Source organism: Aulonocara sp. 'chitande type north' Nkhata Bay, linkage group LG17, assembly GCF_057382095.1.
Source record: "Aulonocara sp. 'chitande type north' Nkhata Bay isolate Kocher_YH1m ecotype deep benthic linkage group LG17, A_spYH_male_GT1.1, whole genome shotgun sequence".
In the NCBI taxonomy this organism is placed as follows: domain Eukaryota; kingdom Metazoa; phylum Chordata; class Actinopteri; order Cichliformes; family Cichlidae; genus Aulonocara; species Aulonocara sp. 'chitande type north' Nkhata Bay.
Window position 1 is genome coordinate 31,119,741 of NC_141360.1, and position 22,909 is coordinate 31,142,649.

Sequence of the window (22,909 nt, forward strand, 5' to 3'; positions counted from 1 at the left end):
ACTAAATGTATTCTTGAGACAGTATGATCACTGAGACAAGATCCTATTTGTGTCTCTACAACATTGTCACTGCAGAGCCGACTGCTCATAATAGCAGCTGTTGTAGTTGTCTGTCACAGCCACTAGGTGGATGCTATATCTGGACAAAGTAGTCACTCTGTGGAGGATTTTCCTATATGTGAACTGTGATGGTGTGAATCAGTTGCATGGTCCTCCTGGCACAGTCGGGAATATAAAAAAATATTGTATGCTCTGTGTGTGCGCCCTGAGTCAAAAGTGCCAGTAAATTTCCCGGCTCTTCCCAGAGTATCTCCTACAAGCATCTCCAGCCAGGAAGCCTGTATGTGTGCGTATAGGAGTGTGAAAGGGAGAGACAGTGAACTGCTAATGTTTCTACACACACAATCACTTGCATGTTCATGTTCATCTTTATGTGGGCCTAGTGCATCCCTCACCTTCCCACTACTCTGAGGCAAAATGAAGTCTGTCTGGCAGTGAATGTCTATTGTGTAGTGCTAATGTGATAGCAGAGATTAGCATTGTAATCCATTTAGCATAGAACAGCTAATCCACTTTATTACTGTTGAAAAGGAATCTGATAATATTGGCTAGCACCAGTGTGGCTGCCTTAATGATTTGAGGCTGATGAAAAAAAAATACTTTAAGATATATTCATAATTACTGTCTCTGATAATGAATGTAGGATTAGTAGGTTCATAACAAACCATGTCATTAATTTTAGCATTTAATCAAGAAAATAAAAGTGGTATAGTAGTATGCTGTTTTGTTTGTTGAGTCTTTTTTTGTCTAATTATAAAGGACTTTTCATGCACTAAGTGGATATTTTATATTAATTCTTCTAAGAGCAGAGATTGATATAAAAGAAGATGAAGACAACTCTGTTTTAAAAGCTACAAACCCCTCTGTATGTGCCAATTATTGTACAAACAAGACCACTGGTCCTTGATTTAAATCAGTCTTTCTCCCTTGTGCGTTCCCCTCTGGTCCCAGTGTGACTAAACCAGCTAGCGTTGCATTCTTGCAGACGTGCTCCATGCTCCCTGGTGGCTCGTTTGTTTTGTTGGTGGTCAGATTGAGGGATAATATACAGGAACTTCCCCTTGAAGCCTCTTCGCTCCTTGGTGACTGTGGATCTCTCCCAACACAATAAAACTCTACATCCAGTGACCGCTATAGACTGTCAGCCCTTTAACTCTACACAGCAAATGACTTGAGACCTTTATCACATGCTGTTGAGGTAAACTGATACATGTTTCCATGCATGCACATGCACAAATGATGAATGCTGTGCGTATATGCTTTGCACCTAAAATTAACATCCCCAATTGGGCAGATTAGATAACCCCACCTGCTGAATTGAGCTCTGGCTTACAAGAAAGTTTCTTTCTTCTTGCCTCCTTCTCTTCTTTCTTTCTCTCCTATTTGCCTTCTGTTCCTTTCTTTGCAACTGACCCTGCATACAATGGCTCCCAGTGGAAAAAAAGAACTCAAGGTTCTTTGAGATCGAGGTCACTACACGAGCCAAGCAGGAGGCTGAAAAAAAAGAGAGAGGAAGGAGAATGAATGAGAAACAAAAAAGGAGGGAGAGTGGGGTGAAGTCGGGGTTAAACAAGGTGTCTGTTTAAAGAAATGCGATGTTGTGAAATGGGATATCAGTAGAAACAGCAGGACAGGGCAGCACTTAAGCTGCAGCCAGTATACTTATAGTAGGTTTCTTTCTTTGCTCTACAATAGTTGACTGTCAAAGCAAAGACAAAAAAAAGTTGCTTTGAACTATAAAGAGCTGCAGATTCTTTGGTTTTTGTTATGTAGAGAGTAAAGGAAAAGTAGAACCAACTAACATTGTCACTTACTAGAAAGAACATCCTGATTGAGTTTCTTAACATTACCTTAAAAGTTTAGTGATGGAAATTCAAAGGCATGAGAGAGAGAAAAACTTAGAGTAATTTCCTCAAAATCCATCTTAAGATGAAGTTTAAAAAACGTAAATGCCCACTAGTCCTTTTTATCCAGCCTTTAACAAAGATAACCACCTTTTATTGAACGGTTCAGTCAGGCTACTTGACCTGAAAGAGACTTTAACTTGAGGTGTATCAGGTTATGATATTCAGACAGAACACAGAGTATGATGTCCTAGGGTTATTATAATTAATCAAAAAATGACTCATCTGTCTAGTCGACCATCTGCTTCCTATCCAATTATCTCCTGTTTATGCCTGTTACCTGTGAACCCGTAAGTGCTGAAGAGCACAAAGAACTACCAAGAGTCATCACAACTTTAACAAGACTTAGTTCACACCTGTCAAAAAAACCCAGAAAGGGCTGTGCGTGTGTGTCTGTGTGTGTTTGTCTATTCTATTGGGTGCTGAAAGTTGCTTAGTTAGGTAGAGTCAGGACTTTGTGTTACTGGAAAAATGGAGCCAGAGGACAAGATTTGGAAAGGATCATTTGCAGCACACACAATCAATCTGATTGTGTGCGTGTGTGTGTGTGTGTGTGTGTGTGTGTGTGTGTGTGTGTGTGTGTGTGTGTGTGTAAGAGAGAGAGAGAGAGAGAAACACAATGTAAGCAGATGTTCTGGCACAACCCAGACCACTTCCATCACATCAGCAAGTGTGCGTGGGCTCAATTCCATGCACTTTCTGCTGAATAAACTCACCTAGGGGCCCATAGACCACACCTCTTGCCCAGATGCCTTATTACCATAATCACTTTTGAATGGCTTAAACTGTGATAGAGAAAGATGTCCTTCTCAGCAACAGCACCGACAGCCTTGATGCAAGGCAAAAATCCCAAGTCAGTATATCCTGGGCAGTTTAGCTAATAAAAACATCCAAAATTACCTTTTAAACGATTCCTTCATTTGTATTTGCACGCTTTGTTGTCCTAGATACCACCTTTGTTCCACTGCCAAGTCCTTCCTGGAAGGCAACCGTTTTCTCTCCTGTGTTTCTTATTTGCACCTCAGCTGTTCTTTATTTCGATGTTATGTCTTTAGCCATTTACTCAGTTACACATTTATGTAATTGGACTTAGCAGTTGATTCATGTGAAGTTTTAATGTCATGATTGCAGTACCCATGAGCGCAATGGTTGTGAAAGAGTGATTGAAAATGTATAATAAATGCAGTATGTTAATCTTTTAATGTGCTTCTCTTCTCGTTTTTAGATTCGTGTAGATGGCTCCTCCCGTGCCCTTCAGTATGAGACTGTGCAGGCTGTGGAGAATGGACCCATCCTCAGAGACATGGCCTTCTCTTCTGACCATCACTACCTCTATGTCATGTCTGAGACCCAGGTCAGACACACAAACAAACACATACATCAAAACTCCTCCCTGCTGACTCAGTATCATAACCACTGGCATTTATCATTTTCTTATGTCACAGGGTAGAATAACCTTTGGTATGGCAATAGAGGATTTCATTACAGCCTGACTAGAGGAGGGAAGAGGATTAGATGGACCATTGGATGTTGTGACCATGTCTTTTTATAGAAACAGGCTGTGAGGGTAGAGCTGGAGTGAATAAATGTGTTGAATTATGGCAAGAGAGAAGAGTGGTCTTAGTCCACTTTGGTGTGTGCTGGTGTGTGTATGTCTGAGCAGGCAGATTCACACATCTCTCTTGGTACCTTTGATGACATGGAATGTGGAGTGAAATAGCAGCACTCTATGTAATGGACACAGACACAGAGTCGGCGAACACCTATCAGAGGCAAAACCTTGCCAAAATAGCACCACGAAAAGTCACGTAAATGGACACCTCCCTGACTGGCTGACTATGTTAGATGTTCACGTTCTCTTTATATTCACCACAAAACACAGGCATGGACTTGTATCGTAATTTACATGTACAAAAGCATGATGACCAAAGCAAGGTCACAATCATAAAACGACAAATTCATTTACAGTCAAAGAAATAAGCACACATTTTGCTTAACTGAAGCTACCAATAGTAGCTTAATTATCAATACAGCATTAAAATAACTGAAAAATCTGTTGACATACTGATGGATACTTACAGATACTGTAGATTCATTTCAAATTCCATTTTAATTATATAGTGCTAAATCAAGAACACCAGTCACCTCATTGCACAATGATTCATATTTGAAGGTAAAGACCCTACAATAATACATTAAAATTGCCAACAATCAGTTGAGCCACAATGAGCAAACACTTGGGATGTGGGATGGAAAAACTCCCTTTTAAAACGAAGGAACTTCTGGGAGAACCAGGCTCAGGGCTCTCACCCCAACTGTTGGGGTGAGAGGAAAGAAACGGGACAATGCAGAAGAGAAATATTATATAGAATAGTAAAAAGCTCCTTATATATCTCAACAAGATCATACTTTTTTTTTTTAACTTTGGCCTAACAATGCACCAACAATAAAGGTAATGGGCCACACCTCTTAGTCTTTGAACTCAGCTTTAATTTTAGTCCCATTGCCGCAGGTGAATAAAATCACGCACCCAGCAATGCATTCTGCCTTTAAAATCATGAAGAATGGGTCATTTGGGGAGAATTTGTGCTCCTGTAATAGGATCCCACAATTGTAACAAGTCAGTTTTTTGGAAAGTGGATATATTTTTGGACCCACAGCAATTCGAATTGACAGACGACATAACGTTATGGGAGCAGGATTACAGAGTGCTGAGGCGCAGAGTTCCACACCTCATCTGGTGTTAACATCACCACAAAAGTTATGAGCTGGGAGCTTCACATCATGGGTTTCCATGGCCAAGCAGCTCCTGTAAGGGCAATCTGCAGGTGACTCAGTGCTTTTGCCGATGTAGCGCATCAGCACCTCAGAACTGCATCTAATTGCAGCATTTATTTAGTTACATTTAACCGCTGCAACACTTTCCACGAGGCACTGTTAGCAATTAAATCATAAAGGCCAAATCAAGCCACCAGTGAATCGCTGTCTCTGTTTGCTGTTCATTATTAATGCGACTGTTAGAAATAATTTTGCAGGAGCTCTGAAGTACGGATAATGTGCATATCATTCCCTCTCTCACGCTCGCTCTCTCGCCGCTTTATCTCCTGCCACCCACAATCACAGAAGGCCACTGCTGTTTTGTTGGCATCAGTTGTTACCCCTGCACATTGTTTGTAGCTTCCAGAGGATTATAGACCTCTCTGGCACCGTGGAAGTGTCACTATTTACTAATGTAGTGCATTGCAATTTGTTTGTGTGTATGTGTATGTGTGTGTGTGTGTGTGTGTGAATGCGTGTGTAAATGTGTTCACATTTTAAGTGGCCAGATTATCGTGATAACCTTTTAAAATATCAGTGAGTTGAAGGTGCCCTTTCAGATGGTGCTCTCATTGCCTCTCCTCGTCAGCCCATCTGTAGAGCGAGCGGGAAAGCAAAGGAACACAAGTGAGCAAAATAAGGACATTTAGGATGTTATTTGTCACGGCATCCAATTACTACTCTTTTGTGCAAATCTGTTAACCAGCAGTGTGAGAATTTGTGTTTTATTTCCCTTTCTCTTAGATTGTACTCCATGTAATTGGCTTTATAAAAAATAGTACAGATTAACAAATGAATTATTAAAAATATTTGACTTCCATTTTTTTTACCCTCACTAACCCTCGTTAGATTTCTTTATGTCTCGCTTTTATTGCACAACATCGTGTTACAAATTTAGTATTTTTTTAATTTGCATGCCAATTAGCTTATATTGAAAAAAAGAAGCATGGAGTGGAGTATTTTTTGTCCTGTAGTCGTTGTGCGTGTGTGCTTTATGTCTGTGTTTGCGTGTGTGTGTCTGCATAAGGCCTTGGTAATAATTAGTCTATTAGCCCAGTTGCGGCGCTAACCTACACTAACTGTTTGGGAGGAACATTTGGGAATTACCATACATACAAATAGAGAAAGCAGTTAATGAACACCCCACATGGAATATGCAGATAAATACACAGATAAATCCAGTGCACAAACACACATTCTTCTTTAGTCCTGAAGTGTTTATAGAAAAGGATGAGACATACAACTAAGAGTAACTTTGTTTCATTTATTTGCTTTATGTTTGAGCAACACCTTCATAGGTTAGCGCTATTTTAAGTCCATTATTGATGTTCTATTTCAATGTAATACCTCAGTGTGTCCTAAGTAAGCAGTATAAACTAGCTATTTGTAATTCTCAATGTCGATTAGACAGCTAAAATATGCAACTTTGCCATCACTGTCCTGATTTTTCTGTGAATCAGAGCTGTTTCCAAGTGCCTTCAATTAGTGAAGGAGATGAACCTAAATTCTTGCATGTGAAATGTCGAGAACATGTCGCAACAGTATTTTGAAATTATAGTTTTGCACAGCATGTCTTTTTTTTTTCTCAGCAAGTTAGTTCTTGAAGATTTTCCTGCAATGTCTAGTTGAACTGTTTCCTGTCACGCCATTGCTTCAGGCCAAAACAGCTTTTCATAAGTCGTCTACAAACTCAAACAAAGATATAATCTGACATAATACATGTTTGTTTTTATTTATCACACATTTAATCAACAAATAAATTACCCGCATAAGATTTGCCATTAACATACATGACATTACTTTGCTTTTGGCCTTAATGCAGATCTGCTGCTTCAACGTAAAAGAATTGGCGCCTGATTTTTATTCGCAGATTGCCTTAAATTTCTTGGCTGTCAGCCTTAACAGTTAGTGCCAAGTTCAAAGGGCATGTTGTGGTCACCCTAGCACACCGCAGTGCTGGCTACCACGCTATTTGCTGGATCACTGGGGCAGTTTAAAATAACATCCAGCGTACACATACACATTTGCCAATTCCCAGGAGTGTCAAACGCTATTAAAACAGCTCGAGTTGGTCAATAGCAACAGGCCACCTGCTGTTTCTGGGGCCTGGGACACAGATACTCAAAGACGGAGAGTATGATATTTGAAAAGAAGGAGAAATACAAAAAGGGATAGAAGGAGAAGACCAAGGGTGCCCACAACAGGAGGCCAGAACAAAGCTGGTCGATGTAGCTGGACCCATACTGTGCATAGCCTTGAATTACTCCCCTTCTTATTGGCGATGCCCGACCAAGAGGGGGGATACCTCTGGATTCTGGCTGCTGTGTGAACTCGGCACCGAACAGTGAAGGTCAAATACTTATACTGGAGGAGAAGACGCAGAGAAAGAGCATTAAAAATTAATTTAAAGCTCACTTCTTTTGTCAAAAGTAAAGAAGAAGTTAATAAGAATGATTCTTATTGTACTACATTTGGCACACAAAATACAAAGTGTGTTAGTATGGTATTTGGGCATGACATGCTGCAATAATTGGTTGCTCTGTTTTGGGATTGAGTCTCCAGAACTGGCAGGATCAAACCCCAATGTTTAAACCTTTCTCTCATTTGGGTTGTTGGAAGTGGAGAGGATTATCTAGCACATCTTATATAGTTGCTCGGTTTGGTTGAGATGTCATCACTGTAAAGGAGATAACATAAGCGTGTTGTGCGCTTTGCTGAGAAGGTGGTTGGCTGCAGACTCCCATCTCTGCAGGACCTGTACACCTCCAGGACACTGGGGCGTGCAGCTCGGATCTCAGCTGACCCTTCTCACCCTGGACACAGTCTGTTTGACCTGCTCCCCTCAGGCAGGAGGCTCCGGTCCATTCGCACCAGAACCTCTCGCCATAAGAACAGTTTCTTCCCCTCTGCTGTTGAACACATGAACAATAACCGTATGACTGTTCCCACCACTAACACATGACCCTACGCTGTGTTCACTGCATCATTCCATGTTTGGCACTGATCACCACCTGCACTCATGTATATATCATGTATATATCTATCTATCTACTTAGCACTTTTAATTCTTATTCTTATTTTTATTTTTCATGTCTATTTAAGAGTAATTTATAACAGTATGTTTGCACTGAAGCACCGCAGCAATTTCCTAATGTTGTAAACCCGCTCAACATTTGGCAATAAAACCCATTCTGATTCTGATAACACACAAGTCACATAATCGTAACATTAAGCGTATCATTATGAGGGACGAGACCTCTCCTAGAAGAAGATACAGTAGAAATGGATTCAAGCAGAGGCTTTGAGGTTTGAGATTCTGCTGGAAGTAAAGTTGACCTGAATAAAGCTGAACTACTTTGTTGCTCATATTTCTCTTTCACACAATTTACAATGAAGACAACTTATACAAAGATGGGAAAAGGCTCTGGAAGCTTCGTCTGTCTATTAATGCTAGAGAGATCCACTCTTTGTTCCCCCAGCAATCATCACTCTGAAATCACACTGGGAATGAAAGAAAGCAAACATGAATAGTTGGGCCTTATAATGATTCTGCAGCCCAGTGTTTTTTTTCTTTATCCTTGACAGAACGTGTGTATTGGTATCTGCTATTTAACTAGCAGAGCCATCTTCAGTGTAAAGGTGAATATTGTCACTCTCATTGCAAAGAAAAAGAAAAACCCAGCCAAGGATGACAGCAGAAAATTAACAGTAGCTATAAAGTCTCTGTGCAGAATTACAGTTTAATTTAAAAGTGCATTTAAAGTAATGATTACTTTTTAAGTGTGTCACGCTGTATTTATAGTCTTTTTGTCTTGCCTAAATCAGTTGGCAATTAACTGTAATCAATTATAAATAAGTTACAATGGGGCAGAACTACTGGAACATCTTGGCAGAGAAGTATAAATCAGCCTTCAGGGTTTGACTATCGTGCTGAGAGTCACACTATACCCTGCTTGTCTGTGTCAAATTATACACTCATTAGAGAAGGAAGCTGGCCAAACACTTAGACAAACACACATTCTCACGCTGTATTGTGTGTTCTCAAAATGATGTCGACATTGTATTTCTTTCGTGTCCTTGCGTGTTTTATTTATTCATTTTGCTGCCTTTTCCTGCCTCTTTGCTCCATCTTGTGACTGTGTGATGTTTGTTAGTCTTGTTTTATTTCAGGGTTACAGAATTTGCCTCTTGTTGCCCCTGATATTTTCTCAAATGAAAGTACATGAGGGCTCAGTCTTTTGTGTTTTCTCTTGTCCCCCCTTCCGTTCCATCTGTATCCCATTTCTAACTGTATCTGACTCCCCATTGTCATTTAAACCAAGCACCATCCCCCAATCTCCCACCGCCCCCATTCCCCCCCCCCCCCCCAATTCCATACTAGTAAAGTAATCTGTCATCCCTGCCTTCCCCTCATTAATTCAGTGATTGGCTGTCCTTTAATTGGATCTTCTTTTCACTCACACATACGCACACATGTGCACACGCGCATGCACAAGTCATCCTATTAGTGGGCTAAATAGGTGTTCTGGTATAAAGGGGACAGTTAGATTATAGAACTGGGTGTCATTATGGATGCTAAGGTTGCAGTTTGAGTGACAAGGGCAGGTCAATCCCACTGTTAATATGAGCTGGTAGCGTAGTCCGTTATTATGTTGCTATTCTGTTAACACTGGTTCATCTGTCAACTACACCTGGGTAGAATGAATGAGGAGGTGTCACTGGATCTCCGGGATCATTTCACCATTAGTGAAAGGGAGTTGAAGTGCACACCACACAGCAACATTTTTAGTAAAAGCTATAAATATATTCGTTGCCCCTCTGAAGTGATGAATTGTGACTAGTTCTGATATAAAAAGCTTATTTTAACGCATACATTCTTTCTTTTCCATATTTAATAAATAAAGGTCATCCAATCAAAGAGAGGGATCTCGTTGCATTAATCTTGCAAGCTTTCCATTAATGGCTTTGGTGAAATGCACAGAATCATAACTTTGAATTATAACAAGAATATGGTACATGTCCACAAACACTACGGCTAAGTCTGTGGCCCTGAAACTGTGATCTTTGTTTGACTCGGGAAAAATTAAATTAAATCAAACGAATGTGTTTTGAATAGGAAAATAAAGAAGGCAAAGCTGAAGCTAAGTCGGATCTTTTTTTAATGACTGAAAAATTGTGGCGTGTGGTGCGGGAATCTTTTTCAGCTTTTGAAGTGGTTCATGCCAGAAAAAATGCTGAGAACCACTGCTCTAAGTAGGGTTTTATGTCAGTTGGAGTAAAAACAACTTGGATCCAATCAGGAGAATGTAATTTCTATTAATATGATTTTAATGGCAAAGCACATTAGTCAGCAGCTGACTGTGCCAAGCCTTGACATGTGTTTGAGGGCATTCGAGAGCTGTTCCAGAGGTTGTTTGCTGTGTCTTTTTCTTTCAATTCATCTTTTAGTGTTCCCATAGCTATACCATTACCCTACAGCAAACACAGCAAATGCATTAACTTATCCTGCCAGCCACTGAGCTGTGAGCCAGTGGTTAGATTGTTTTCTGCCATGTTCCTAAATTGCCCTCGTGCTTGGGTATTTCTTTTCCCCACCTATACTAAAGCTTCTCATTCAGCATATAAACCGTTGCTGGAAAGTACTGTGACTTCCACGCTCATTGTGCTAAATTATTTATGTTCACCGTAGCAAATGTAGATCTGTAAGTGTGAATTATTGAAAATGTGTACCATAGTGGGTGAGATCGTTCAAAGTCAAATGGATTTTTTTTTTTTACCCCCATCCCCCCCAAGGGAAATCCGACAAGCCAATTTGTAGAAGTATTGCGCCTTTGCATCTCATCCAAGACGTTTAGTACAAGCGTCCTTTAATTTTTGTCAGCAGGAAACTTTCTACCACATCTCTTGGAATTTGGCTTCTCTCACCTCTCTAGTGTGCAGATGGAAGTTACGAGGGTGTTTAGATGTGCATATTATGTTGTGTCCCAGTTTAGCTACAGGCACATTGTGGTCTAACAAGGCAAGTGAAGAGAGCTGATATGTCGCGATCACTGCTGCCTGACAAGCTTCTGAAAAATGTCAATAAAGTGGGGCAGACAAGGTTGAAGCGAACTCTTCCCTGATACAAAGTCTCATTTTTAATGTTACCCCGTTCTTCTTTCTCCCGTTGTCTCACTTGTTAACTTTTTCCCTGTTGCAGTATGTTTCTCAGTCTGTTTTCACAGTCTTGTTCAACTAATTTCTGCAAGGACATCACTAAATAAAAGAAGACAGAAATTCGATTTTTTTTAAAAATTGTCATTCAAGTGAGTCACCATCATCTCTGAGCGTCTTGGCTACTGGAAATAGTCCAAACAGTGCACTCCTTCTTCATGATACAGGCCTTATTTTATCCAAGGGCCCAATGACGCATTCTGTGCAGATTTAGACTCTGTGCAAGTACTTTTTTTGTGTTTACTGACCAACATGTCTTGGTTCTTGCAGTAACTATGTACAGTAATAGGACAACATTAGCATCCATCTTTTTTCGCCTTATCCAATTTGGGCTTGTGGGGGTGTTGAAGCTGTCATAAGGCGAGAGGCAGGGTACACCCTGGACAGTTTGCCAATCTGGTGCATGGCTAATAGAGAGACAGACAAGCATTCATGCTCACTGTAAATTTAGAATTGCTAATTAACTTAACATGCATATTTTTGGCCTGTGGGAGGAAGCAGAATACCTGGAGAGAACCCAAGTAGACACAAGGAGAAAGGCCCTAGCCTTGATACGAACCCGGGACCTTCCTCGGATGAGGTGGCTGATATGATTTTGCTTTTTGCCCTTAAACCTTGGTTCCAAATTTAAGTAAGCATAAACTAAACTGTTTCAAGCTTGTTCACCTGCTTTTTTCCTCTCTTTGAACGGAGGGCTCACTGTCTTTGGAGTGATAGGATAAATAAAAATGATTGATTGTAACAGAGTCATTTGTCTTAAGCTGACAATCCTGACAGTGCAATAGATGGCTTTGTCATTTAACCTCTGGAACGTCAAATGAAACCAATATTGAACCTGCAGCCACTGGCCCGCTCTGTTAGCTGAGTTTGTGATATAATACCATTGTTTGGTGGCTGACGGATTGAGTGGGACGTCGGCTGTGACGAGGCAGTGGATCGTTGACGTGTCCCTCGCTTCATTTGACTTTAACTTCATTTGACTTTAACGCACCTTCATCCAGCTGGAGGTGCGATACAGAAAGACAAAAAAAGGAAGTCACACTGAAGCAAATGAAGCATCAACTCACATTCTGCGTTAGAAGAGAAGAACATTCAGGATTTATAAGGCGAAGTAAACAAGAAACAAAATGCTGCTTGACCACTTGGAATAAATGATCAGTAGCTTTACCCTGGGTGGGTGTGGGTGTATTTGAGGGGAGTTGAAAAAGCTTGAGTTGTAAACTTTAAAACAATACAGATGGTGGCATGCACACTGGCACTGCTTTGCTTTCTTCTGCTGTAAGAAGCAATACATCGTTCTCAAATGCACTGCATTGTGTTGGTTTGAAAATAACCAAAAAGCACCACATTACTTACATTTAGCACATTATTTCTTGTTAATTTCACTTCCCAGCCAAAAGGATTGCCAACACTGTGCTGAACTAATGAACAAACTCACACCAGGGAAGGAGAAAAAGACGAAGCTAGCCGGGAGGAAGAAGAGAAAAGATAAGAGAAGTTCAGTGTGCCCTACAGGCTGTGAAGCAGGATTGGGCTATCACTTTAATTTCCCTCTCTCTGTTCATTTGGAGTGGTTTAGTTTAGCTGCAGGTGGAATCCCTGTTTAATTACAAGTGGAGTGGGCAGGAAAAGAGTGGGATAAAGAGAGGAATAGAGATTAGGCTGAAGAATTAGTTGATAATAAAAGTCTCTGCCGATTTAATAAATGATCACTTTCCCCATTGCAAGTTGACTTGGATGCCCCTGGCATTGTGTAAGAAGAAGGGGAGTCAGAGTAAAAGAGGGAGCAAAGAAAAACAAAGACAGTCTTTCCTTAGTGGAATGATTAAGGTTTTAAAGTAAAAATTTGAAGATGCAAAGGCCCCCACCCTGACACCCCAATTCCCTTGATACCCATCTTACACATATAAACTGTATATATAATTTGATGCCATTGTGCCGCCACAGTAAATGATCAAGTGCGTCTTCATCTTCCTCCCCACACATTAGGGTATCAAGTACTTCTGTGATCTCTGCCTTTTTTAAAAAGCACGATTATGTTCAGCAGCCTCCATCTCTCCCTATTGTGAAAGGAGGGAGAGTGCAGGGTGTAATGGCTGTCATTTACTCACCTGAAACACGGAGGGAATTATAAATGCCATGCACCCCATCCTTTGTATTTATCCCTGCTGATATGATAGCACGGTCATAGTGGAGAGACTGCGAGCCGTAATGGTCGTCTCACTGGCAAAGCCCACGAAGAAGATAGCATGAAATGAATGTGATATCGAGATGAGAGGGACAAGGGGTGCATTGGGTCGTTTAGCCACCAAATCCCTCAATTTTTTGATAAAAGAGGAGACAAAAGTATTGCTCGCTAAAGTGTGTGTGTGTGTGTCCGATAGAGGAGCGAAGCTCTGGAGAGATGATGAATGTATGATCTTACACACCTCAGAGCATCTGAGTGACAGAGACAGACAGATAGAAACAGAGGGAGAATGAATGATATCAGGATGTGTGCTCTGGAACAGAGGAGCCACATCGGCACCCATCATTTTTGCCATGCTCTGAATGGTGGTGTGTGTTTGCCTTTGTTTGTGTGTATGTTTTATCTGTTCAATAAAACCATCTCCCCAGATGCAGGCATCTGAGGCGTTGATAGGCATCAGGAGGTTCATTCCATTATAATCGAAGTTTAATTCCATGTGAGGTTTTTTTTGTGTAGGTGTATAGTTGTGGGCGATGTGTGTATCAGCATATCTGCCACTGATGAAGTGTTAAATTGTAAAGATACAGTGGCATCTTTTGCTACAGTTCTGTCTGGGTGCTTAGTTTCTATGGCAGATCACAAGGTGACAAACCACTTGATGGCGTGTCACGGCCACGTAGATGACATAAATACGCACATGCACCGGCAAAGAGAAATCGTGCTTTCATATACTCTTACGATAAGGCTTTTTGGAGCTGAAATCCCACTATAGGCTATCACAATGGCCTTTCTCTTTAGTGACTTAGAGCTTATTTTAGCTGGCAGTGGGGCGAGGCAGTGCTGGATTGCAGGAGGAGGTGCAGGCCCGGTGGAGAGTGACAGGAAAGCAGGAAATCTATCTCGCAAGATGCACCGTGCAATGACGATCAGTGTTGAGTTTGATCATGTGCACACACCATTTCTCCACTATCTCCCCGATTCCATCTCAAACTCATTCTCTTTATCTACCTAATGCAAATACGCCTCTACACAGTAGGGAGGGCAAAAAATACTAGCTATTTTTTTCCCCCAGAGCAGACACAAGCTTAGCACACAGAAGTGCTTTGTCTCTAATCTGTAATAGCAAGCTGGATTCCTCTTGACTTTGACAAGGAAATACGCCTCCTCTGAATTTATTCAGCTGTGTGTGAATCTGTTTTAGAATGTGTGTGTATGTGTGTGTGTGTGTGTGTGTGTGTGTGTGTGTGTTTGCAAGCGAGTACGCTATTTATAGTACTTGCAAAGATGCATAAATGTCGCGAGAAAGAGAAGGAACAATGCACTAGTATGTTTTTTTTTGAGTTTCTCCGTCATGTGTCACTGCATGACTCCAGTAGTACTGTATGTGGATGTCTGTGGTTCTTGTGCATCAGTGTGCATATGTCTTGAAATATGACTTCCACCATCAGCGTGAGCAAAACTGACTTGACTTGTGTGGGGTTTTTTTTTTATTATTATTATTTGAGAGAGGCTGTCAGGCAGAGATGTGCTGTGTGATAGTCCAACAGAGAGAACCGCCGTCAGTGGCAGGCTGTGCTTTAGAGATACCACTAGGCACAGGCATTTCTGATCTCTTGTTACATTCTGTCATGCCCTACATTGCATGGTTTAATTATGGTCCTTTTCATACCCTCAAATATGGAATTTAGTCAGTAAAATGTGCTGCAACGACATGTATAATTACATCTCATATATCCAGAGGTACACAGAGAGAGAGCAGTATGCAAAACAGTTTGATCCTCAGTTCATATTGTAGGTGGTTGATTTAAGACCTAAATTACATCAGTACTCACCATGACTGCATTAGTATTTGCGAACAGGGCATTAAATCCATGTTTTCTTTAGCAAGTTGCGCTTGAGCTGACCTCTTACTCAAACTTCTCTATCTATATTTTTGTAATTCTTTTTGCTATAAATGTAATGTCTCTCAGGTATCCAGGATAATGGGTTTGAGTATTCAGCAAAGGTATAATAAGTCTATTGAGTATTTTGATGTAAGACTTACTTTTGTCCTCTCCATGATACATCTTCAGTGAATCACTCAAAGAATCCTTAATAAATATGCACTGGAGAATCCTGTAATGGTAAAGGTGTCCTGGCCCTGCCCCTGAAGAGCCAATTAAAAGCTGAACAGGGCACCATATGAGTCAGTCGTGTTGCACATGACACATGCAGCCCATAGATTCAATTGTGTGATGGCAGCCATACCTGTACTTGTTAAAAATAGCAAACATGTAGGATAGAATATTATTTTTCTTGTCTAATCATATTCATAGCATGAATTAGCATGACATTTGTGGTTTAGTTTGAGGAGTCGGTTAATGAATATAACAGATATGACAGCATGCATTTTTATATCTCATTGGACATTGCATCTGTTTTAACTGTCTCCCTTTTCATTTAAATAGTACAATAATTGCTTGGGGGTGTTACCAAAGTGACTGCCAAATTTTGAGACTTTCTTGAAACTAGGTCCAGTGGTTTAAATCATACCACGGATGTATACTATCGCTGGGTGACACACAATGATAGTGTAGCCTTCTAGTTCCTTTATGTTAAGTGGGTTTTAAAATAAAAGAAACAATTTTTTAAAGTTTCATGTGAGAAAAAGTTGAAGAAACTCAACTTGGATGTTAAAAGCAAAAACAAACTATTTGTACCTTTCTTCTAACAATTTTTTTCCACTGTTTTTTAGTAATTCCAGAAGTATGCAGGCACACGTGCACCCTTTTTACCCACATCGGTCCAACACCGACGATGTTGTCTCTCTTTCTTGGCTGTCATCACAGAGCAGCCTGAGTGACAGCGGTCATCTACCAATGACAGCTCATTTATCAAAAGTGCCAGCAACACCTATTATTGCACCATGCAGTTACCATGGAGACAAGAGGAGGGGGACAGCCCGAGATCTACCTCAGCTTTGCCCCTTGTGCTCGGTCACTCATGGCCCATGCCAATCAGTGCCAGTCAATGCCACTTTGAATTGGCAAGGCTATACATCATAATGGATGGACGGCTGTCCCAAGGGGCCAAGTTTCCCATATGGAACGAGGTCGATTGGAGCAACGGGGGAGCTGTCGAAAAATAACATTTTAATAGAAATCGGTCATGAAACTAAAAGAATTTATGTGTCTATACAGTATAGTGGGTAAAACTAGTGCTTTAGATGGATTTGTTTTTCGGGCTGTTGCGTAAATCAAGATAAAAGGAAGGCTTTAATTGAATCTTCCACATCTTCATGATGTAATTGTGTTTAATAGAGACAATTTACAACTAGAATAATTGTTTTAATGATCATTTTGTGTTGATCTGAGTCATCCTAGATGGAAACAATAACTCTGTAACAATATATTATATATTATGTTTTCAGTAAAAGGCGTTACTATCACCGTCACCTCTGCACCTACACTTACCTCGACCATACAGCAGACAGATACTGCTAATTGCAACAGCAGTATTGCTGATCTGAAGAAGCTGTCTATGACACCATTATCCAAAGATTCCTGCTCACTGCACTTTCTTATTTGATGTCTTGAAAATGTATCATTATGTCTCTCTGCCAAAACCTGAACACAATGTTTCTGTTTTGTTTCAGAATATTATATATCACTTTCACTAGTTTCAGGCCCTCTCTGTGTCTTGTGGTAATGTTCTCCTTTTGGTATTTCTGCTCATCCTCGCATTATTCATGCAGCCACACAGCTTTCTGCTGTATGTTAATGATATTTGTATCTCATTGCAGCTGTCGAGGATCCCAGTGGAGGCGTGTGGTCAGTACACAACCTGCAGCGAATGTCTTGGATCCGGAGATCCCCACTGTGGCTGGTGTGTTCTGCACAACATGTAAGTCCTGTTAGAACTCTCTCAGACCTAAACACACATGCAGTTCTCTCTTTCCTGCTTACCCCTGATGCATACAAATACTGTATTTGCTCAGTTGCTTCTCTTTCATTTGTTATGCCTCCAACATACCAGACATTTTGAGGGTGTTTTGGGTTGTTAGACTCCCCTACCTCTATGTGGCGCTTTTCCATCCTTTGCAGTCTTTTAGCTTTTAGGGACACCTGAAGCCAGCGCAGGCCAAGTCTCAGATTGCTTTCCTGGGGAATCAGCTTTTTGCCAACAACCCCCCACCCCACCCTTTAGATCCATTACCAAACCTAACCACTGGCATTGTTTACTACCCCTGAAACTAGAACCTGGTGAGAGCATAGATACTGGTGGGCACTGCCAGTGGGCACCAAGCCCAGTTGACGCTAAGCAAGTGATAGCTTCTTTTATTGTAGAAAACTGTTGAATGACATCTCCAAGATTAGTTCATTAAAAACAAATGATTTACTTTTTCTTGCACCCTGTTCCCCTTTGTCTTCTCTTTTCTTATTGCTCCTGCTTTTAAGACCGTCTCCCTCATTGTTTCCTTGAAATGCACAAGCATGCACACATAGATAAGCACAAATTCGCAAACACCCCAGCTGCTGTCAAACCCTTGTCCCTCAAGATGGGAGGGAGATAGTGCTTGCTGTGGGCAGGGAGATTTCCCACTCCACTGTAAATTGAAAATTGGTTTCTTGTGTTGGTTCTAGCCCTGGGGTAGAGTGTGTGTAAATGTGCGTAGGTGTGTGTATCAGTGAGACTGAGTACATTTAGCACCTTCATCCCTGCTGGCACTGAGAGGACACAGTGAGGGCAGGGTAGCAGGGTGAGTGTGAGAGGAACATACTGAAAGCTGCAGAGAAGTGAAGATGGACAGATGAAGGGAATAACAGATGAATGGCAAGGTCATAAAGAGAGAGCTAAGGGAACAGAATAGTAAAGAATAGATACTGGCAAATTCTAAGAAACACTCAAGGTATCAAGGATATCATGACATATTCAATGATCAGGGAGTGAGTGTGTCTGAAAGGCGGGCGAAAAAAGTATCTGTTTGTGCAACAGAACATAAGAAATAAAAATAGAGGATGCACATAGGATGCAGCCTGTGAACACTCATTTGAGCGCCACATATTAGAAGTTATAAGCAAGGTCACACACATATAGTAATTCCAACCATACATTTAATTTCTATCACGATCACCAATTCACTATGTGTGGTAATATGTACTGTTTAAGTATGGATTTATGTGTGCTTACAAACCCATTAAGACTTTTCGTATCCTAACAGTCAGAGGAAATGGGTGGTTACAGATTGGTCTGTCACACTTAGCCCTTTCAGCTCACCTCTGTCTTAACACACACATATAAGCCACGAATGCTCACACACAAGCCCTTGTTGCTTGAGAGTTAGTGTCAAGTCACCGAAAACAAGAATAGAACCCAAAGAGAGCGAGAAAATAACCAAAGTGCCTCTTGAGTCGATCTCAGGTGTCTAGACGTTTGACCATCACAAGGGCAGGAAAAAGAGATTACAGGTGTGCTGTGTGCATGCGAGTTTGTGTTTGGTGTGTGAGCCTGTGCGGACCTATCAGCACTCACACATTCTGTCATTTAGACAGCCCGGTAGCACACAGCCACAAAATGTAAAATGCACAACCCATTGGGACTGATCGACCACAGGTTCACCTTTCTCAAAGTCCATCCCCCTTACCCAGCATGTGAATTCTTAACTTGGTCCTGGTGTAATTGAAACCCCCCCGAGTTCCACCTCGACCACAGGGTAGACAGGACTTTATACTCCTGCCACAACCACTGCTGTTGTTTTATTAGCCCGTTAATTTATTTATTGTATAGCTCCCTAATTTACCAAATTTAGGCCTCAGCACCAAGGATAACTTCATATTCTTTACATTATTGCTGTGTTTTTTTCCTAACCATTGAATTTTTTCTTGATTATGTTTGAGAAAATTGCAAAACAAAGTTTAATAACAGACTTGTAAACTTCATGTTAAAACAATGGAGGATGGATGTAGCTGTTGAGTATATTTACTAATTCACCACAGACAACTAATTACTGACTGCTGTGCATGGATTGTGCCGTCGCTCATGCAAATATGCGTGTGTAGATACAAATGCATTACACACCATAATACTCTGTAGTCCACATAAACATGTTACTTTTAATGGTCTCTAGAGGATAATTGGAAAATAATTATGTGTCTGGAAACATAAAAATCCACTGAGATGACATGGGCTTGAAAATTATGCTTTGAAGGTCCTGAAGCATGTATGCAGTCTGTTAATATTTGTGTATGTATCTTTCCACTCCTTCCTACCCACTTTATTTAATGTGAGGTCAGTAGTAGTGCAAAGCCATTAACAGGCTTGATTCACAGCTTGATAGATAACATCCCAGCAGACCTCCAAAAAGAAAAAGTGTTTACACAGACACATGGCCAATCTTCACATTTAGCTGTAGTTCTCAGTAAAATGTAATACTTTCTCGAGAGTATTTTTAAAATGTCCTTTTTTCCAGTTTTCTATATTTTGAATAGTTGTTTTGTATGGCCGCTTTTCAATTATCCAAAACAAAAAAGGAAGCTTTACAAGTTAAACAGGCTGAAGGATAAAGAAAGTGGGAGAACTAGGGTTTATTTTGCAAGGTAGCATGACTGTTAGCCTGTCCTTGTTGTGTAGGTCTGGTACACTCATACACAAAAATGCACACATGGTTGATCCAAAGCACTTTTCTTCAGGCATCTCAGCAATTGAAAGCTGAACTGTTTGATATTCGGAAGACAGAAATGTTTAACGTTTTTCTTTTCGTCTTCACCCACCTCCGCTTTGTCTTGGCTGAACCATATTTCTGTTGTAACACAAAAAAGGAACAATTATTGATGGATAGCTGCATGCAAGAGTCGATCAGTGGATTCTGAACATAAAGTACTGTTGCTCAAAGAAGTAGTTTAGTCGAAAAGGACTGATACGTTGTTTACTAAGTATACAACAGCTCAAAACTGAACAGTAAAGCTTGCACATTTTCAAACACATTTTCTAATTGTGAAAGCTGTTAAATAAAACCAAAACAAGCCTGTATAGCTTGCAACCTTCGCCTATCTGCTTGTACGCGGCACATTTACTAAAGTAATGATTTAACGACAAGCACAAAATCCTCCATTTCCCTCTGTGACTGGTCACAAGTCCTGCTCAATCATAGAAGTGATTAACCTAGCATTATGACATGAAGTGAAAACCAGTAAGCTCCGTAAGTGAATGACAACAGTTTAATGATGTAAAGCCTCAGGAAAAGTCTGCAGGGAAAAACATAAATATAGGAATATAGAGCTTGTGTGTTTGTCTGCCTTCACACTCAATGCATCGCTATCCTGTGAAATGCTTTTTCCTGGTCTGGCCAAGCCTGAAGATATTTTTACAAAGGATGAAAGCAGGCACCTGGCCTAGTACACTGACAACAGACCAGAGACTTGAACACACATAGCAAAGGCCTAATAACATATAGCAAACGTATAGCAAAAGGGCCGAACCAGGAAGAGCTCAGACTCATACACGGTCTCCCACCCACACTCACTTTGTGCTGGAAAGAGGGGTGTTCAGTGGAAGGATAGCAAGCGGTTCCTCTTCAAAAGTGTTCTTCCAGATAGTTTGTTTTTCCAATCAACCTTGAAATCACCTCACTGGTCCGAGCAAAAGCAGAATTGCAAGCTCTCTTGCTCTCTCTCACTCCCTCACACACACACCCACACTCTCTCTCTCTCTCGCTCTCTCTCTCTTACACACACACACATACACACACTCCTTCTCTATCAGCTTTGCCTTTATTTACTCTATAGATCGGTGAGAGGAGCTGTTAGAGAGAACACCAGGGGAAGAGGAGAAAGGCAATCAATATTACAGGAGAGGAAATCAACAGGAGTGGATGGTGCACCTGGCTCTGTGTGTGTGTGTGTGTGTGTGTGTGTGTGTGTGTGTGTGTGTGTGTGTGTGTGTGTGTGTGTGTGTGTGTGTGTGTGTGTCTGCTTCTCTGATAGCAGTCATTTCCTTGACATACACTGACCATTTGTTTAGAAAGACAAATATCTTCAATAATTACTCACATGTTTGACTTTGAATGCACACGGCTGCGTGAAGACATATGCTTCCATTTATCCTACTATTTGCAAAATCCCTTAAACCCCCCTAAATATGTTTAGATCCATCAAAATTTACATCAGACACCCCCCTCCCTCGCCCCTCCCAGCGGGGAGGGCTCACTAAACCTTGAGCCTCACCTGTCAGCTAAACAGACTCGGCCGTCTCATGCCATCTTCTGCCAAGATGCAAAACGTATGCTAATGCCTGTCAAACTCAGCAGGTGAAAGGAAAGTTTTGAATCGAAGCAGCTCCTCCTTTTCATCTTTTTCTTTTTTCCCCCCTACTCTTTTACCATTGACATTGAATACCACACACTGTCAATCAGGGGAAAGCCTCCTACAGAAGAGTGAGCATATTATAGGCTTCCTGTATCCATATGGGCAGAAGCAACCATAAATGCATTCCTACATGCATGCATTACATGATTTATTCTACGCTGCAGAGTGAAAACATTTCACTTTCAAAACAAGTCACTTTTAAAAAGATTTATCTTTAAATGTCAGAATTTGACAAATTAGTCAATACTTGTTATATTCAACCGTGTTTACACTGTTTTTTTGGTACATGCTAGTCTGATAGGGCTTATTAAGCTTTCTGTTACTTCCATCCACACACCAACCCTTCCAAGTAAAGCAGAAGCACTTCTGCAGGGAGCCAATATAACAAAATGTTACAGCCACGTTGTGGTTATGTTACCCCCTGTAATGCCAGTCTGTCAGCTGTCAGTTTTGTAAGTGGTTAACTACGCTGTCAACACGCCTATCGTGCATGACAGCCAGACAGATTGGAAACCATATTTGGAGAAGTACCATTGTCAAAATGAATGTCATCATATTTGGCATGGATTTTGAGAATATCACACATTCCTCTGTGATATCAGTGTCAATTCGAGACAAGTCGTGCTAATGTTGAGATATCTTCACATTAATAATTGGTTTGACATATCTCAATCTCTGCTTTTGGCTGTGATATTGGTAATATTCCCAGAGCACTGAAATCACTCTCTCCTTGTCACTTTTCTCACTTTTTCATTTTCTTATTCTCCTCCTACTCTTACCTCTTTCCAATATCACCATTCAAATTACACTCCATCTCCAGCAGAGTTATCATACACTATATTCTTCCTGGGCACGTTCGTATGTGTTACCGTTACTTCCACTAGTCCATTTACAGTGTGCATTTTTTATTTATTTATCATAATTTTAAATGTGTTTTGCTCTATTTTACATTTTTATTTTTGCATATTTTTGCCCCTTTGATCTGTGTCAGGTGTGAGTGCACTACACAGTACGATGAAAAAATCTTGAACAACCCTTCACTTCTTTATATTTTGTTTCAATGGAGCAAGACTTCCTTGTCAGTTTTAAAGTGGTGTTGTTCTTCAGCCTTTCTCAAAGTCTTTTGAAGTTGGTGTCTGGCTGCTTTTTCCATCCATTTTCAATCCAGTCCTTGTGCCTGACTATTTGAAGGGGATTTTGGTTTTGGTTTTTTTTTAAAGCCACTTAACACTCACGTATGAATCATTCAAGCATAAAAAAGTTGCTTAATTCAAGAGATGAATCATTGTTATTTCCACACATAACAAACAACTTTGCAAAGCTTTTTTAAATTGTATTTAACACATTGTTGATACCAGCCTGTCACAAAAACATAATTTGTTCTC

At 40.6% G+C, this 22,909-nt stretch overlaps 1 protein-coding gene across 1 annotated transcript in view; it reads left to right on the forward strand.

The window, feature by feature from the left end:
- plxna4 (plexin A4) overlaps positions 1 to 22,909 on the forward strand; it is a 247,681-nt gene that overhangs the window by 131,295 nt on the left and 93,477 nt on the right. The window contains exons 4-5 of the mRNA XM_086269973.1: positions 3,190 to 3,318; positions 16,964 to 17,064. Coding sequence (XP_086126099.1) covers positions 3,190 to 3,318; positions 16,964 to 17,064 — 230 coding nt within the window. The remainder of the gene's footprint in view (positions 1 to 3,189; positions 3,319 to 16,963; positions 17,065 to 22,909) is intronic.